Raw genomic sequence first — 19,929 nt, forward strand, 5'->3', positions numbered from 1 at the left:
ATAAACCTGCCCACTTCTATTTGAAAAAAACAACAACTGCCAAAATAAACAGACTTACGGTGCGTTCACACTGTAGCGGGGCGGGCAGAGCGGGGCGTCGGCTTCCAATTCATTTTCAATGCAACCAGGCGTTGACGCTCGCGCAGGGCATTGTGGGAAGGCTAGCGGGGTGTCGACGCTCGCGCAGGGCATTGTGGGAAGGCGAGCGGTGCATCGAAAGTTGGATTTTCTCAACTTTATGTAAATGAGGAGCGTGAAAACTCCAGCGATGGCCAATCGGGTTGGTTTCTTGTTTCTTGTAATGTAGCAACTGTTGGTCATGGTAAACATTTCTAGGTTTGACAATTTCAAGATGGAAGAGCAACTCATCGTATGTGTGTCTTCATACCCAGTATTGTATGATACGTCTATGTTCGATTACAGAGACGTAAACAAAAAAAATGATTCCTGGCGCAGGGTTGCTGAGGTTGTCGGCGTCCCTGGTGTGTATTTTGTACTTTAATTCAGTTTCTTCAAATTACGTAACTTTCTTCTGTGCTACCTGCATAGTCCAACTAGCTCACCCGGCACACGATTGACATTCAACGCTGAAATGCTGGCTGGCAGCCACTCGCTATCCATACAGTGAATGTGTAGTGGCAAGTCATAATCTAGCGATTGATTTGCAGAGATTTCAAGTAATATAATAAAAGGTTACACATGTCAACATTTATGTCTGATGTATCTTTTTTTCCAGCCGGCACAAGACCCGTTACATAGAGTGCCGGTAGCATTTAATATTTCACTCGGCCTAAAAAAAGTGTGGAAAAAAATAACCTATTGTGTGCTGTAGATAAGATCATGTCAGATCTAGAAAGATTATTGGATTTTTGCATAATGTGTGTATTTGTCTGCACATTTGCCATAACATTATACAAACTACAACAGTGATTTAAGAGAACTAAAGCTCTGAATTAATCTGTCAGACACGCCCCCGAGGGTGGTGCACTGTGGGAAGGCCAGCAGTGCAGAGCAGTAAAAAACGCTGCAGTGTGAACGCACCGTTAGGCCTACTTGAGATTTGGTAGCATTGCTTGCGTCCAGTTAGGACATTCCAACAGAAAACAAGGGAATCAAACTACTTTTATTTGCGTTGCTCGCGTCCCGTCGCTCGCATCGCATCCAGTTAGGACACGGTGTTACTAGAAATGCTAAAGGCAACTGGTAATTGCACAGGTGTATACTGTATTGTAGATTTATATATTTGTATATATTGCTGATTTAATTCAATTAATTAACAACTTCTGCTACTGTAACAGTGCTATTTTGCCCCAGGATCATTAAAGTGCTACTCTAGTCTACAATAACATCTTAAAAGGGAGTGATAAACATACAGTGAAGATCCTAAATACTTCTCTCTATTTACCAGTGCAGTAGGAGGATGTTTATATCATATAAACCAAATCAGAATGAAATTCAGATGCCAGAGAACCGGGCAATAAATTCTGCCAATGTACTCCAGATAAAACCAAAAATAGCAAATGTGGTTCCAGAAGTAAACATGTGTTCGCTTCTGAGAACCCACCCAAAGCCTTGACAGTTCTGTCTTTCAAGAAGAGATGCATCACTTGTAATGACTTGTTTTGGAGGCAGAGTGACAAGCTTGTTCACCAGCACACAGACAGATGTCTTAACCACACAATTTACTGGTGACAATAAAGCCAGAGCCCTTGATATTCAATCAGTCCACAAAACAATTACGTTGAAAGAGTTGGGCCCTCTTCCACATGCCATGGTTTTCTGAAGAGCTGGTTCTAGGCTGGCCTGCAATTGCTAGGGCAGGTGGAAAGACAAGTCTCGTCTGGGATGTTGCATATGAGGGCACTAGTCAGGTATGGGTACGACTTCATTGGCAAAAGGTGCATGAGTAAAAACACATACATACACACACAAACATAATGCAATTGGTAGGATTGAGATAGCAATGCCTTGTATTTTTATCTGCTGCATATTTGGCCTAATTAAAATGGCCCACAGGGATAAATCCTTGTTTTAATGCAATTGATGGAGGGGAACATTGAAATAAATGATGCTTTAGCAGTGGTTCTACTGTAACTGAGCAGACTGAAGGAAAATAAAGAGAATGTTTGTATTGTAGTATGATGGCCCATTTCCCAAACCATGGAGTTGTGTTCTAAGCTAATGGAGTTTTGTTTATTTAGGGCGATTCACAGCCAGTTTGGTTGGCCTGCAGTGGCCCACAGAGGTTGCTATTTCTGTTACACTCTGTCTGTTTTAACAAAAATATATTTCAGTCAAGACAATCACGTATTAGATTTGAGAAGGGCTGCGCGATATGGGTAAAAAAATTATCGATATAGATATTTGTATTTCCATTCGATAACGATAATTAAGACGATAGACCACAGATCCGTAGTAGTAGCAAAATAAGTCTCTTCCTCAACTTTTTTCCTACACTCGGTAAAAAGTTTAGGATGCTGTTGTAAACGCGTTAGAAGTAACGCGTTACTGTAATCCGATTTATTTTTTCAAGTAACGAGTAAAGTAAGTTTGTAAGAGTGTCTCATGACAGTCACGAATAAGTGGTGCAACATTAGTACGTGTGTACATCAGCAAGAGATAACATGGCAGGGACGTGCACAGACATTTGGAGGGACTATTGCTCTAACATGAAAACATTTCTTCGTAAGTTTTGTTTCGTGATTTGGGGACAATGACATGGCTCGATAGCTGGCTAGTCTTGTTGTTAAGCATACTGTCAAATTACAATTACTGTTTGGAGAATATGTCAACTTTGATAAGGTCATCTCACATCCATTTGCTATTCAACTCGTTACACAGGCTGTACCGTACTGTACCTTAGTAGTACTAGTATATGGCCGATACTTTGTGATAATCTTGATATTGATTTTGGGACAGTGACATGGCTGGTTAGATAGCTAGTCTTCATGTCAAACATACTGTAAAATTATATGTACTTGTCACGACTCAACACACAGTATGCCCTCCAGGACAGCAGAGGGCACTAAGGAGTCAGAGCAAGGCCGGCTCAGCTGTGAGGAAGTGAACGGCCATGTTTAAAAGGAACCCTGAATTGTTTGTCAGTGCTCATTCATGGTTTGCGTGCTACGGGCGTTAGCTCACTTGGAAACTTTTTACGGAAACTCTTTACCTGTGCTGGACCCTGCTTGCCCCGACTGTGGATTTTGGATTACGATTTGGACTGTTCACTTGGGCTCTCTTTTGTTTCATGGTATTGAACCCCGCTCGTGTCTGACCTCCCCTTTGTATTGCCCTACCTGGAAACCTCAATTGTGCTGGCTGCTCTGTGTACCTTGACCCTGGACTGTGCCTTGACCTTGATTGTGGATTACCCTTGAACCAACCGTCTTGATGGACTTTAAGTTTGCCTTTGCCTCAATTATTATTTGACCCAGTGTGTGGTCGTGACTGACTACTTTACGTGATTGAAGTAAATCAGAACCATTAAAAACTCTAAACTGCATCTGCGACTGTGCTCTTCATTCCACCCTGACAGTACTGTTTGTCAACCGTACACATTGTCATTGCCTTTGAATCTTGCTAGCATAACGTTAGTTTTTGGGCTAATAGCTCAGCCAAAGGAAACCGGTGTTGGTTCTATGAGCTGAGCGGATTAGACATATCTGACTTGGCTAACATTGGAAAACGTTTGATTTCTATTGCAAAATGCATGAAAACATGAATAAATTTTTGTAAAAAAATAAATGGTTGGCCATGGTATAAGCGGGATAATGCCCTTCAAGGTGTACATTATCACCTGATAATGGACTCCGCAGAAGCAACCATCCAACATGCAGCGGAGGACGGTTCATTTTCGGCTTAATTAATTGATAAAAAAATGATGACAGTATTGTTTTGTGCTAAACACAGTCCTGTACATATATATTTGCAACCATTTTCCTAATTGAAACGTTTCTAAATATCGCTAGTTTGCTATGCTAATGTTACAGTGCTGATTTGCACAACAGTCCCGCATATCTCTGACTAGCATATCTACAGTTTTAAGTAAACTCCATTAGCAGCGAATTTCGTTTGATATCAGTACATAACACTACTTGCTTTGGAGAAATCGATACGTGCTAGATGACGTACTTGTAACACAGTGGCGTCCCATTTCTTAGGGATATGTAGCCCTTACCCCTCAGTTTTGAGGGCTAGGGGTAAACTAAGTGATAGGGGTAAGGGGTAGTATTGGGATTCGGCCTTAAAATAAATTTTCCCTGAAGCAAACCCAGCGGCTTCATAGCTGCATCCATGTTAGCACATCACGTTTGATGTGGTAATTTCATACATTTACATTTAGTTATTTAGCAGATGCTCTTATCCAGAGTGACTTACAGTAAGTACAGGGACATTCCCCCGAGGCAAGTAGGGTGAAGTGCCTTGCCAAAGGACACAACGTCATTTTGGCTCAGCCAGGAATCGAACTGGTGACCTTCGGATTACTAGTCCATTCCTTAACCGCTCAGCCACCTGACTCCCTACACAAGGCATACACACAGGTTCGAAGGCTACTTCTCGTCGCCTACAGTGCAATTTGCCTAGGTATACACCTGCGCTAAAATATGGTGAAAGTCATCATAGCTTGCGTAGTATAGACCCAGCTCCCAACCCAACTTTGAGAATAGATTAACGGCGATATTTTTTTTATCACCCGATAAGAGTCTCACGTTAATGCAGCACGTTAACGCCGATAACGGCCCACCACTAATTTTTTTACTATTCACAGGGCATTTGTCATTTTGTCCATTATTTCAAAAAGTCACGTTACAGTGGAAGGGTTTTCCCTCTCAAGCTTCACTCACAGTGTCAGGGCAAACGGGCTGTTGCCCGGGGAACAATAGCCCGTACCTGTGCACTTCCCTGTATGGAGTGCGGGAGCGAGCAGGACCATGCAGCGTTTAATACTTGGAAGTACCAACATTACTTCACTCTCAAGCTTCACTCACAGTGTACCGGAGTGTTAATACAAACAATGTCATGTGACTGGGGGCATAGGGCAACGCTGACGTTATGGTGGAAAAATGAATTAACACAGAACTGGATGATATCCCATTTTAATTGTATTTAACCTGACTAATGATGGGCTTATCGTATTGATGCAGCCCTAAAAAAAAAGTTTATTTAGGCTCTTTCTTCAGAGGAGCAGATCAGCCAATCAGGGCAAACGGGCTGTTGCCCGGGGAACAATAGCCCGTACCTGTGCACTTCCCTCTATGGAGTGCGGGAGCGAGCAGGACCATGCAGTGTTTACAGTTTTTTACGATTGGATAAACACTAAAATCAAAAGTATTGCACAATTATCAAAACCTTCACTCAAGGAGCAAAACAACGGCTCAGATTTGCACCACTATGAGCACATGTCAACATCACACTTTTTTGCGAAACAATACACACAAGTGATTTGAAAAACATTAAACACACTTGTATGCATTAGACACAGAAGTATATCAAGATGTCACTTCCTTGCAATTCCAAAGCACTGACAGTCAAATTACCACACCTATGTGGCAATTGGTTAAAGCCAGCCATCAGGTGCGCAGACACATGATTGCTTAATTGTAGACACACCAATCAGGTATAAGCATCATAAAAATGCAGCAGGTGAGTTCACTTATCTTCAACCAAAATGGAAGGAATCAGAGGGAGACATTTTACAGTAGAGCTGTCAAACGATTAAAATATTTAATCGCGATTAATCGCATTAATTTCATAGTTAACTCGCGATTAATCCCATTTAATCGCGGGAGTCAGATGGCTGAGCGGTGAGGGAGTCGGGCTAGTAATCAGAAGGTTGCCGGATCGATTCCCCGCCCCGCCAAAATGACGTTGTGTCCTTGGGCAAGGCACTTCACCCTACTTGCCTCGGGGGGAATATCCCTGTACTTACTGTAAGTCGCTCTGGATAAGAGCGTCTGCTAAATGACCAAATGTAATGTAAATGCAAATGTAATTGCACATTTTTATCTATTCTAAATGTCCCTTGATTTCTTTTTCATCCATTCTTTTTTCAAATTTTAATGCTCTTATCAACATGGAAAAGTGGTTCGGATTGGTTCGTGCAAATGTTTTTTTAAATTGAAAACGACATTGCAATCGCCTGGCTTTGACGAGCGGGCGGAGAATTTGCATCAGCTGTGTGCTTGGCCATCAACATGGTATTTTAGACTCCAGAGGGCTATTGCACGAAACCAGGATAAGGGATTAAGTCGGGATATTCAAATTATCCTGGATGAATTTAGCTTTGAGTTAGTTGCACGAAAGCAGGTTGAATTAAACCCAGCCAAGTAACCATGGAGATTTATTCTTTGCAGCTAGCCTGCTCCCGAGCAGGCTAACAGCCAGGCTAAGATTAATTCTGGAGTCTCGTGTTAAATCAGCTGCCGCTCATATCCGAAATAAACTTTTTAACAGTTATTCCGCTGTCTTCTGAATGTGTTCTTATGTATTTTTTATTAACATGCATTATTTGTCACTATTGCTGTCACGAGTTTAATTTAAACCCTACTATTGCAGTTGTTTAGAAATGGTTGATGAAGTTGCAACTGTGATTTCAATGAAGTCAGTAATGAAGGCGATATAGCCTACACTGCTCAAAAAAATTAAGGGAAGACTAAATTAACACATCCTAGATCTGAATAAATAAAATAATTTTATAAAATACTTTTTCTTTGATTCCATTGATAATTGATCATTTTTGTGTGATTTTGTTGTCAGCACATTCAACTATGTAAAGAAAAAAGTAGCCTATTTAATGAGATTATTTCATTCATTCAGATTTAGGATGTGTTAGTGTTCCCTTAATTTTTTTGAGCAGTGTATAGAGTCCCATTCACCTGTGTTTCTTACTGCACCATGGCATGCCCATTTCTGAACTAAGTTTTGGATGACGAAGCATTGATATTGAGACGTGCTTTCAGACATGAGAGGTTAATACATTGTTTTACAGATATGCATAAGTGTGGATTGAAGTCACGTATTTTTCTAGTTTCTTTATCTCCAGATACAGTTTCCTCAGTGTTTTCTTCTTGATTTCAATACCAAGGTCTAGATCCTGGAGACTTTTACTGACAGCAATCTGTGCATCTGCCAGCTCAATTAGCTTTTTCAGATGTTGAGTAGAAACATCTGACAGTTTGTGAATTCTATAAACCACCCATTGATTAGCACAGCAGGAATTGTGCATGATTTAGATTTCCTTTAGCCCATACTTACTATGTTGCCAGGCTGGCTGTCAGGCTGTAGCCTACTGCGTCTGGATCCTGTTACAAATATATATTATGAGTGCTATATAACTGACTTTTATTGTGTTAATTGTTGTGTGGTTTGAGTTGTATATTCTCATGTGATGCCTTCTTGCTGCATACAAATTGCCCTTCTGGAGCAAAGAATAAACTGATCTGAAATGACTTCTCATCCATTATGGGCTAAATATGCATTTCCATACGATTTACATGATACCTCAGGCCTTCTGGAGTACAGTGACACAGTCTCCTCATCATCAGCTGCAGAAGCCCCTTCCTATACTACAGAAGTTCCTTCCCCCTGCCATATTGAATATAATTTGTGCTGACAGGATGTACCAAGCCATGTGCTTTTAATGAATAATACTCACTGGATCTTTGTCTGGTGGCAGGAGAGTAACTGTGTTTTAAACCAAGGAAGGCCTGTGATGGAAGGGATTCAAGGTGGGACAGCTACTGACCACCTGCAAAAACTGCCCTCTTCATACAAGGTACTTGCAGGCCTTGTTTGTCCAGCGACACAGTTACTCTCCTGCCACCAGACTGTAGCAGAATATGTAGCAGGCATCTTGTAAGTAATTTCCACATACCATTTACAAACTGTTAAGGCACTTACCAGCCTGCAAAATGTTTTTATATTTTATATTGACTTGTTGCCAGGATCCTTTTTATCCAGTCATGTTTGTTCTGTATGAACATTAATTGTAGAAATACATTTAGAATCAGACACCGCTTATAGAGATTTGTGTATGGTTGTAAAACATATTCTTACATTGTGAATAAGGGTTTGAAATTAGGCCTAGTCTTTAGGGGAAATTTCCCAAGGAAAATTAATTCCCTCTGCTCACTTTTAAGGCAAAGTGGGATAAATAATAATACATGTTATTTACATAGTGCTTTACATGGTAGGCTACTCAAAGACACTTTACAGTAAAACCAGCACATTTAGCACATAAACACAGATACAACAATACAACCAATACATAAAGCAATTACAGTGTACAACTTTCTTAGTAAGTAGCCTAGATATTTTTCAATTATTACGCTTTCAGTTGGTCCACGATTGTCTGCCAGGCTTTTCTCTCTGTCTAATAACAGCAGCTGTATTTCCTTTTTTACATTTTTTATGCTTCACTATGCTTTAATTTCCGTAATTAGTTGCTGCTTATAGCGGGTGAAAAATATGCTGCACGCGTCTTCTCCATTTCTGCATCAGTCAATCTGTGATCGATACCATGGTCTATTTAAGAAATCCGTGAAGGTGCACTTATCCCAACTATGGATTGACATAGCTTCACCTTCTCATCCTGGTTTGGCAAACGTGCAACCGAATAAGCCGCGATGAGCGGATCACACTAAATCCAGCTGCGCTTTTTCAGTTATCCTGGATTTCTTTATTCTACTTTTGTGCAACAGCCCCCTGGACGTGCTGCGATGATGGCACAGTTCACAACGACAGAACACATTGATCACTTTGGTCTTGTCAATGGAACCATTTGGCAACCTTTTAAAAGTAAATTTTCCATTCAGAATCTTATTGGCATCCATTTCGGCGTCTGGCGCTGGCAATCAACTCAAAACGTAACGTTAGCCTACTACCAGAGAATGTCTAATATCCGTAAACGGGCTCTGCTACAACTCTTTAGCCGGCTCGCAAGCCCAAACAAGTGTGTGTGGCGTGCCTGTTGTTTTGTTTCCGGTATAGCTAGATCCGGTGTGGTATTGTAGTTTTTCTAACGTCAGTGGTTGTTGCAACAGAATGTGAAAAAAACGATAATGTTAATTTGTTAAACGTTAAATGTTAAACGTTAATTTGGGTTTGCGTTAACGCCGTTAATAACGCGTTTAACTGACAGCACTATAGGTTACATGTATTTTGTTCTACATAGGATTGAGGGTCTAGCACGACAAGGAGAATGGGTGCCATATTCAACCAACAGCAAGAAAGACAGATTGTTACTGTAACATGGTTCTGGCCAATAACGCAAGAAAGCTCAGAGAAATCCAAGCCAACATTATTGGCGACCATGCCATTTTCCATGATGTCAATCAGGTCTCTCTTTCTACTCTGGCACGCATGGAGGTGTGTATTGTTCACTTTAGCACTCTAATGTTGCATACCTTTTTACATGTAAATGTACCATATACTAAATCTATGCTGAACTACACAATCTTGTCTTTCACTGTATTTTACAAAGTTTTACAGATGGATGCTGAGGCAATTCCTCAGGAATTTATATATATAGATGAGGCGGGTTTAACCTCACTAAAGTTAGAAGGAGAGACAGAAATATCACTGGCCACAGAGCTATCGTCAATGTCCCGGGGCAACGTGGGGGTAACATCACCCTTTGTGCTGCCATCACCCAGAATGGGGTCGTCCTCCGTCATGCCAATGGCCCTTATACAGTAACACAGTTCACATCCTTTTTGGACAGATTGCAAAACATCATCACTTCAGTTAACCACATGCACCAGATGCAATTCACTGTTGTCTGGGACAATGTGTCATTCCACCACTCTGCTCTGGTCCAGAACTGGTTTCAACACCATCCACAGTTCACAAATCTTTACCTTCCACCATACTCTCCGTTTCTTAACCCAATCGATGAGTTTTTCTTGGCATGGCGGTGGAAGGTATACGATCTCCGGCCCCAGGCTCAGGTACCCCTCATTCAGGATATGGAGAAGGCCTGTGACCAAATTGACGCTGCGGCAGTACAAGGATGGATTCAACATTCCAGACGGTTTTTCCCACATTCCTTTGCCAATGAGGATATTGCCTGTCATGTGGATGAAATCCTCTGGCCAGATCCAGCAAGGCGGAGAGATGATGTATGACATTTTCTTATAGTTTTTTTCAGATATGGAGAAAAATAAATTATATTTTCATCAGTCTGCACCATCGGTCTTGTGTACTGGTGAATTTATCGTATAATTGCACTTTCTCTGTGTACTTCACTTGCACTACTCTAATCACTGATAAGTAGAATGGCTAAAAGTGTTTTAGGCTTGCAACAGCAGTGTGTAACTGGTACAAACAGCATTAAGTCATATGCATTAAAGATTGAAACTAATAAAACAAGTGTTGAAAAAGAGACTGTTTCATTTGATTCAATGTTGTATGATGGAATATGCAGAAAGAATAGAATTAGGCTGAAAGGTCTATTGCTTTATAGCATATTCAGGGTGTGCATCATGTTTTTGAAAAGTAACCAAGTAAAGTCATTAAAATGAAAATAAGTAGGTCAGTAAAGTAACTGGATTACGTTCTTGGAGAAGTAATCAGTAACTAATTACTATTTCCAAGTAACTTGACCAACACTGCTCTTAACGCACCAACACACCTACGACAGACAATTGGCAAAACGGTTAATTTCATGCTCAAAATTACACATTGTAAACTAAACTCAAACACTAATTTTCATAACACAAAAATACACTAAACAATACACAATGTCTACCAAAACACTAACACACGTTCTCTTTTAACAGGAGCATTTAGTCAATCATAGCACAATGTCATAAAAACACTAACATCAGATGGAATTACAGAAACTACATTATTTTATATATGTGTCAGGTCTCGCAGTATATGGATCATAGATCCATATGCTGTCATAGAGTACTTGTCTTCCTCTCCCTCGTGCAGGTATTATTCTTACTTTCTTTGTGTTGCTCTATATTGTTCTTTTTCCACACAAGATCAGCCCAAAGAGGTCCTCTTTATATACCATATGGTCATGCGATTGAAAGAACCTATACATTTGAGTGTTTCCTAGTTGGGAATCATCTGTGATTTACTGTATTTGCATAACTTCAAACAGCTGTTTCTCAGCAGCAATGGAATAAAATACAAGGGATATATTTGTGTTTCAATTCACAATATGAACAGCTGTTCACTTTGACTTTAGCCAATAAGTTAGGTTTTGAACAAGATGTTGTCTGTTCTGACAAAGCATTGGTAAATTGGGCAGTAAAAAAAGATTGTGTTGGTCTTGGTTGAGCTTGTGTGTAAAAGAAGTTCAGCATTATACATTTGTGTTTACTCTATGCATTTTTGTGTCAAAGCAACAAGAAATGTGTCAATTGTATAGCCAACACAGACGGATGTTGTGCTAACTGTCAAGAGTTTAGGAAACTTGTTAAAAGTATTGAAAAAATTGTCATAGCGATTGTAAAAGACTGTAAGAGCTACATTTCATCAGTGATCCATCCATGCAAATCCAAAGAGAACAACTCACTATAAAATATAGCTGCAAGCAGCAATGAGGTGTCCGAGCCGGTTAAGCAGGTAAAATGAACGAAAAACATTTTAGACATCCTCAGAACAGGATTGTGAGTAAATGCAGCTTTGAATCCATCAAAGATTTGCTGGGATACGACCCAACTTCCTGTTTGCCGGCTTTGCCGCACATTTTGATTGGCTGTACCGATCAAACCGTGATTTTGATAGTTTGTGTGAGGATTAGGGATGAGAAAAGATTTTAACAATTCCGATTCCTTATCAATTTCCGCTTATCAATTTGATTCCTTATTGATTCTCTTATCGATTCTTTGTGGGCAATGGGGGGGAAAAGAGCACAAACGGGTTTATTGTTGGAATACTGTTTCACCATTCAAAGTACTGTTCGTGGAATCTTTATTCAACTTCTTATATTTCTTCCGTGACACTCTTCAGCACCTTCAAATCTTCAGCTATTAAAACCGTTCAACTATCAAAAAAATCATCAGTTTCAGGCTTTGACTGCCGCGACTTTTCAGCTTTCTACCTCTTATGTTTGAATTAATATAAATCAATATTCAAAATATTTTTACATGGTTTTCCAATGGAGTTCTTTTTCAAATCTTAAACTTCTTCAACCTCCAAATCCTTCTTCTTCCTCAATATTTTAGCTACAGCCACCATTTAAACTTTAAAATGTTGACAAAACTCTAAACATTATATATTTTTTCAGCTTTTTGATATCCATTCAACTTTGTTCAATATCACTGATTATGTTCCATGAGTTTTTGAAATAGTTCTGAGATTTACATGGGTGTGTATGTGGAGAGCCTAGAGTGCTGACTGAAACGCTTAGAGCTTCTAAATCTGTTTCAAAAAGTATTTAAAATTTGCCAGCATTGCAACAATTTTCACTCTTCATGCTTCATTTTTGGATCAATAAATAACACATTTTGTGTTGGTTGTAGACAGTTGTCTGTGGAATCCAACAGACTTACATATTTTTTCGAGCCCCACGAAAGCAGGACAAAGTCCAACTCTTGCCCCATAGAAATCAATGCCAATCTGGTGACAAATTCGTCAGAGATAGCAGAAGGAACACGTTTTTGAAACTGCTGGTAGAGTAGTATTTCTGTTTCTATAATTTCAGCTACTAAAACGAATATTCTACTTCTTCTACAGTTTAACAGTTAAGCTTTCTGCTTCCCCCGCATTGTATTTTAGCTCTTAGCATTGTTAGATGATGTTTAACTTTTGAGTTAAGAGCTTCCACACTGCCTCTTTTGTGTGACTCACACATTTTCAAAGTTCATTTCAGCTTGCGGGTATTTTATCATTTCTGTGTTTCAGCTTTAAAAAAAATAAAATAATCAGCTTTCAGCATTCCAACGCATTTTCTGCAGGAAATGCACTTTCTAGTTTAAATGAATTTTCTTTTATATAATTTTTACGGTGGCCGACATTTGCAAACGCGCTGCAAATTAAGAAAACACATGCAAATAGAGAAAACACAAGCAAATTAAGAAAACATCTATGCAAATCTCGCTCCGTGGGGCCGAAAATCAAGCTGTTCCACTTAGCGCTCCCCCTAGAGGCCTGGAGAACTTCCATAGTGAAAACTGGATGCAACGTTTTTGGTTTGCATGCTTTCGTTTTTTGCAACGCGTTTATGTATTTGCAGCGCGTTTATGTATTTGGTTGCGTTGTGTGTATTTGCGGCACGTTTGCTGAATGCTGCGCATGTGTTGTCAAATTAATGAAGATGTTTTCTTAATTTGCTTGTGTTTTCTCTATTTGCATGTGTTTTCTTTAATTTGCAGCGCGTTTGCACGTCGGCCACCGTAAACTTTCTATAATGCTGCACACCATATACAGTATGTATACATACACATTTACATTTTTCCGTTGCTCTTCTTCTACACTTCTATTAGCTATGCTAGCTTAGTTATAGAATTTTTAGCCAAGGTCAAATCATATAATATGACAGTGTCAAACATCGGCCATTCTGTTAAACAATTTAAATGCTAAGTTCAATGATGGAATAAAAATTGATATACTCAGTTTAATAATGGGTTGACACGACAACACGAACGTTTGCTGATAACACACGACCCCCGATAATTAACGTGAAGTGATCAACAATGGAAGACGAATGCCGGAGCTAAAATGTATGCTTCAAATGACGGGACAGAAGATAACTTGATCGACTATACACAATAAAGGCAAATTGCTTCACAGTGACAAGTGGTTGTGATCACTTTTGAGGAGTTTAGCTCTACCTTTGATAGATAGAGATGAAGTGCAAACGTTAGCTGCGCTGCTGCATGCATCGAACACATGACATTCCAGTAACTTCATTCCCTCCTGTGTGTTCAAATACTTCTTCATATTTGTTGTATTTCCTCCCCTCTACGAAATAGACTTTTTACACAAGTGGCGTTGTTGTCATTTTGTCGTGTGAAATACAACCAAACTTTAGAACGCTTCTGCCTAGTTGCCATGTTTGATGCAGTCTGAATAAACTATAAAAGTTTGCGCATGCGCAACGCCACAGAGAACCGTTAGCAGAATCGTTAAATAATTTGGCTGACGATTCCAAGGAATTGGAATTGGTTCACTGGGAACCGGTCCCTTGTAGTGATGTGTCGTTCGTGAACGATTAGTTCATTTTGAACAAATCCTTACAAGGACTCGGGAGTAACGAGTCCTCTCAAAGAGTGATTCATTCATTTTCTCTTGGCCGCGCATCAGGACTGTTGCATAGGCTCGTCCAAGTAAACAGAAATGATTAGTTCATTTCCCAAATCGGTCTTCGGGTACGATTCTTTTGATCATTTTTCACGTGACCTGTATAGGCTCTGTACTGGTAGCTAGAGGAAACGAACGATTCGTTCATTTCCCGACTAGGTCTTTCTACGAGTCTTTTGATCATTTTTCACGTGACCTGCATAGGCTCTGTAGATCCACTTATTGGTCCTTGTCCATGATTACTGAGATCCCCTCAACCCCATGTGTTTCCCCATCTCCTATAAAATCAGTGAACGCTACTAACCTTGCTCTCCCTGTCTGTCTCCCCCAGGATATGGCCATGCAGCCCCCAGCACAGATGGGGGGAAGGTGTTCTGCATGCTCTACGCCCTCCTGGGCATTCCCCTCACCCTGGTCATGTTCCAAAGTCTAGGTGAACGCATCAACACCCTGGTGAGGTACCTGCTGCATCGCCTCAAGAAGTGCCTTGGCATGCGCCGCACGGAGGTGTCCATGGTCAATATGGTGATCATTGGTTTCATCTCCTGCATGAGTACGCTGTGCGTGGGCGCCCTGGCCTTCTCCCACTTCGAGGGCTGGAGCTTCTTCCATGCCTACTACTACTGCTTCATCACGCTGACCACCATTGGCTTCGGGGACTACGTAGCATTGCAGAGGGGCGACGCGCTGCAGAACAAGCCGGAGTACGTGGCCTTCAGCTTCATCTACATCCTGACAGGCCTCACCGTCATTGGAGCCTTTCTCAACCTGGTGGTGCTGCGCTTTATGACCATGAATGCAGAGGACGAGAAGCGCGATGCCGAGCAAAGGGCCCTACTCTCCCGCAACGGCCAGGCGAGCGGCAGACACCCCTACTGCCCGCCTGACCCACCCTCCTCCACGGCCTCAGGCTGTGCGGGAGGGGGCGGGAGCGGGGTTGGGGGGGCAGGGCGGGGCCTGCGCAGTGTTTATGCTGAGGTGCTCCATTTCCAGTCCATGTGCTCGTGCCTGTGGTACAAGAGCCGGGAGAAGCTGCAGTACTCCATCCCCATGATCATCCCACGTGACCTTTCCACCTCAGACACCTACATGGAGCAGGGCGAGGCCTTCTCCGACCCCCTCCACTCCAATGGCTGCATCTGCAGCCTGCAGCATCACTCCGCCATAAGCTCTGTGTCCACGGGCCTGCACAGCCTCAACACCTACAGGGGACTCACCAAGCGCCGCAGCTCCATCTAGGGGCAGGGAGGCCTCTTTCCTTCCACCAGAACCTTGCTTTTGTTGAGAAAGTGAGAGGATTCTCACTGTGGCATTGCTTTAAAGGAAAGATCGAAGGTGCACAGACCCAAGGAGTCTGAAAGTGTTTTTCTGCTGTTCCTACTGCTTTTAGGTCCTTCAGGACCTCCATAGATAATGGTATGAATCAAAGGCACAACTGGTGCCCTTGTTTTCAAAGCAGAACAAAATCTGTGGTACTTTATAGACATATATTTAGCTTTGCATAAACTTTTGCTGTATCTTAGATTGATGTTTAATTTGAAGAGATGTAAGTATGACTCTACACTGTGAAAGACTGCAAAAGAACATTTGACAGACCTAGGGATTGTGAATAACATGAATTGTTTGTAATGAAATAACCACAAACTCAGATTTTGGGAGGCTGATCTCTAAAAAACAAGAAAAAAGGCATATAGTAGGCCACTCCAAGATAGTAAACAGGTACTTCTACTGTAAATCTTGAAAGATAAATATACAGCAGATTTGTGCTATGTTTATTGTCTTAAAGAAAAGGCTTGGTTTAAGGAAAGAGATCAGTTTTTCAGATTAAGTTTTCTCAAATTTCTAATCACTCCTGTGTCTGTAATTTCAGGTTCAAGCCAAACACACCTACTCTAACAAACACATCTACTAAATCACTTTTCTAAAACCTCACTATTTTGTTCAAAATATTCTTATTTTAATTTAATTTCGTGTCTATAATTATTGCTTTTGTTTATGTACTGTATGTTTTTTTTTTTTTTTTTTTACAAAGTTATGTTACTATGTAGGGTTTTACTCTGAACAGGGGAGCTCACATTGTGTGATAGACTCTAATTCACTGCTGCACTTTAGAACATTGTTGTATGCTTAGGGCACTGGATATCTGTGCATATTATCAAATTTCATACCTTTATTTATGTATATGTATATATACTAGAATCACCTTACATTTTCTTTCCCTGAATATTATATTTAAGATTGACATTGTGCTCAGAAATGTTTTCAAACATAGATATTTAATTTCAATTTAGATCACGATCAGTTGTTGAGCATATTTGGATGTGGGTTTCTTGCATGCTAGATATGAGAGGTGTTCTTTAGAGTTGTAGGGTGTGAAGCTTGTTTGGCGCAGCACTGTCAGATATCCTTCTGGAACCATCCTGAGCTCACAAGTTCACAGTCTGTTCAGAACGACTAGTGCTAGGTGCAAAGAAACAGGAGTGCAGTGGTCTCTCTGGTTGGTCAGGCAGGCAGGCTCACCATGGCATGTTTGAGATTAGTTCTGTTTCCCTTCAACACTTTTTTGTTGAAATAACAATATGTTTATTTAAGTTAGACAAATGATTTAAAATGCATTTTTGCATGAAAACAGTAAAGAGCGTTTTTATATTCATTCCTTATTGGCTGAATTGTTGCAGATGACCCAAGCCTTATCTGTTTAGCTGTAGTATCAGACCTATCACAGGACGGGACATCTAAACCCTGCATGCTTTTGACCTACACAGAAACGTGATACACATTTTGATCGAGGTTCCCACTCAGATGTTAAAAGGGATCTCAAAACGTTCACCAAGTTGAAATAATTTTGTATTGCATAACCTCATATTGATTTGAAGACTGTCATGCATTATTTATTGGAATTGTTTATCATTCTGACATTGATTCATTCTCTTAATAAACCCAGAAACTGGTCATTGATCGCACGAAAATGATTTGGTCTCATATTGATTGGTGGTAATCCTGTAGTTAATATAAAATAACAATAAACTGTATGCTAATATACATACGTACCTTCAAAACAGACAGTCAAAAGGGTGCTGCATAACAACATGATGTGTACAGTTTATGTAGGCCTTCCACATCAGCACAGTTAGTTCACCTCAATTCTCTGACATGGCACCTGTGCCAGAACATATCAGAGCTGAGATTACTGGAAACCCATCTTGAATTTTGGAGCCAGAGGTTGTCTTTTCAGTGTTTCCACTGTCTTTAAAATCAGAAGGCCACCAACATAACATGATATATTTTGCTTACAGTTTTTCAGATTACCAAGACACATTTCTTGAAACGGTCACCCATTTTCTAAAAACTGTAAACACAAAATAAAATCTTCAAACTCAATTTCCAAAATACTTTTATGGCAAAATCAAACACTCGCTCCTAAACAGTGTTTTCAAATCACAACCAATCAATATATAAACACTATGGAGCAATCATTAGACACAACATGAATATGACAACATCCACTTCTAAGGAACGCAGGCCATCGACTTCATGTCCCTCCTGACTTTGTTTGACCTGACGCTACTGAACCCACAAGGCAGGAAAACAGCTCGACCTCATCCTGACACGTGACTGTATCACAGACTTATATCACTTTTTTATCCTGTTCTCTGTCTCTCTCCCTCCAACTCCTCCTGCCTCCCCACCCCTCGTAAATTTCCGCCGCAATCTCCGCTCCCTATCCCTCTCCCATTTCTCCTTCATTGTAACATCCTCCCTCCCATTCAAGAGTTCACGACTCACCCCAACGACACTGCAACCAACACCCTGATATCCACATTAACCGCTTCACTTGACACTCTCTGTCCCCTGTCAACCAGGCCTGCACGATCTTCTCCTTCCTGCCCGTGGCTCACGGATGTTATTCGTGAAGAGCAATCCACCCTTCGGGCGGCTGAGAGGATATGGTGCAAGTCTTAAGACGGACTGGACCTTGATAAGTATTACTCCCTCCTTAAAACCTTTTCTGCTTACACAACTGTTACTAAAACCCACTACTTCCTGAACAAAATTAACTCTGCCTCAAACCCTCACAAACATTTCTCTACCTTCTCCACCCTTCTTAACCCACCTCCCCCACGCCCCCTCCTCCCTGACAGCAGATGACTTCTCCTCCTTCTTTGAGAAGAAAGTTGTTGATATTAGCATAAGTGTGTGTGTAGGCCTCTCCCATGAAAGACTACAAGGCCCAGATATTGAGAACTACAAGCGCCAGACATCAGGGGACAGATTGATGTCCTTAAACTCTGTATAACCTGTGCAGCTGGGTTGCAAGGCCTCACGTGGGCCCTGGAAGGAGAAAGTTAGGGAAAGTCCAGGCTATGCAAATTCATATGTGACAATGGACCAACCGAGTGTGAAATGCATACATGAATCTGTGACTACATATAATGTACCAAAGGAAAAAGAACAAATATAAAAGCTGATGTCCGGAGAAAAATTTCTGTCAGACTCCGGGTCTACTCGCGTTTGTTGGAATCAATCCGTTGTGTTGGATTCGAATAAACACTTTGCATCACACTTTGCTGCCGTTTCCGTGCTGTTTTACATTTTGATATTGGTTAAAAACTTAGACTATTATTTCGACGACAATTTGGCGAGCCAGCCAGGAGATTGATGAGACCAGCCTGGATTGTGGGGGACAAGCAGTCGGACTCCACTTTGGCCACACAACATATAAGGTACGGCAGAACCTTTTTATCTGCTAATTCTATATATGCGTTTTCCGAGTGACTGTTCATCCACGGACCAGGTTCCGGTAAGTCTCTCCTTCAAAATAACCTATTTCTTTTAATTAAATTAATGAACTACAGCACCGAAGCCAAAGTTTGATGCAAACATATTTGTATGTTTGTCATTTTGTATGTCTGTCTATGTATTGTGTATGTCTCGTCCGTGTGTAGATAGATTAGACTAATACACAACCGCCATTAGTTCAGTTAATTCATATACGACAGTAATAATACAGAAAGGGTCATTCGCGTATGGCAGTAATATGCGGATGAGGTGATTCATATACGACAGTAATACGGATAGGGTCATTTGCGTATGGCAGTAATATGCGGATTAATTAATTAATATACGACAGTAATAATACAGAAAGGGTCATTCGCGTATGGTAGTAATATGCGGATGAGGTGATTCATATACGACAGTAATACGGATAGGGGCATTTGCGTATGGCAGTAATATGCGGATTAATTAATTCATATACAACAGTAATAATACAGAAACGGTCATTCGCGTATGGCAGTAATATGCGGATGAGGTAATTCATATAGGACAGTAATAATACAAGTAGGGTCATTCGCGTATGGCAGTAATATGCGGATGAGGTAATTCGTACACGGCAGTAGTATACGGATAATAGCCGGCATATTCTCTTGGCAGAAAAAGAGGATGGTAGTTAAGTAGACTAGATATAATAGAAACCGCGCGTAGGCTACCGCTGAAAAAACGATAAAGAACATCAGTGGCCAGAATTATTGCATGTAAATACGCTCACATAACCAAATAGGTAGGTATTAGAAAAAATGATACATATATATTACTGTAAATCCTGATAGGCTAAATAGAGAAAGGCAAACAACCGGACCAGGCGCACGAGAATCGTTCAGGCAAGACAGC

The 19,929-nt window shown here is 40.7% G+C and overlaps 1 protein-coding gene and 1 long non-coding RNA gene across 2 annotated transcripts in view; one reads left to right on the forward strand and one right to left on the reverse strand.

The window, feature by feature from the left end:
- The window catches only part of kcnk3a (potassium channel, subfamily K, member 3a), a 54,014-nt gene extending 36,815 nt beyond the window's left edge, over positions 1 to 17,199 (forward strand). The window contains exon 2 of the mRNA XM_047021744.1: positions 14,591 to 17,199. Coding sequence (XP_046877700.1) covers positions 14,591 to 15,498 — 908 coding nt within the window. The 3' untranslated portion in view covers positions 15,499 to 17,199. The remainder of the gene's footprint in view (positions 1 to 14,590) is intronic.
- On the reverse strand, positions 7,031 to 7,564 carry LOC124468787. Its single transcript, XR_006956226.1, has 2 exons — positions 7,504 to 7,564; positions 7,031 to 7,304 (listed from the first exon to the last, which is right to left on the reverse strand). It is a non-coding gene; the product is annotated as an uncharacterized LOC124468787 (long non-coding RNA).
- Positions 17,200 to 19,929: the final 2,730 nt, after the last annotated feature.

The sequence above is a fragment of the Hypomesus transpacificus genome, chromosome 6, assembly GCF_021917145.1.
Source record: "Hypomesus transpacificus isolate Combined female chromosome 6, fHypTra1, whole genome shotgun sequence".
Taxonomy (NCBI): Eukaryota; Metazoa; Chordata; class Actinopteri; order Osmeriformes; family Osmeridae; genus Hypomesus; species Hypomesus transpacificus.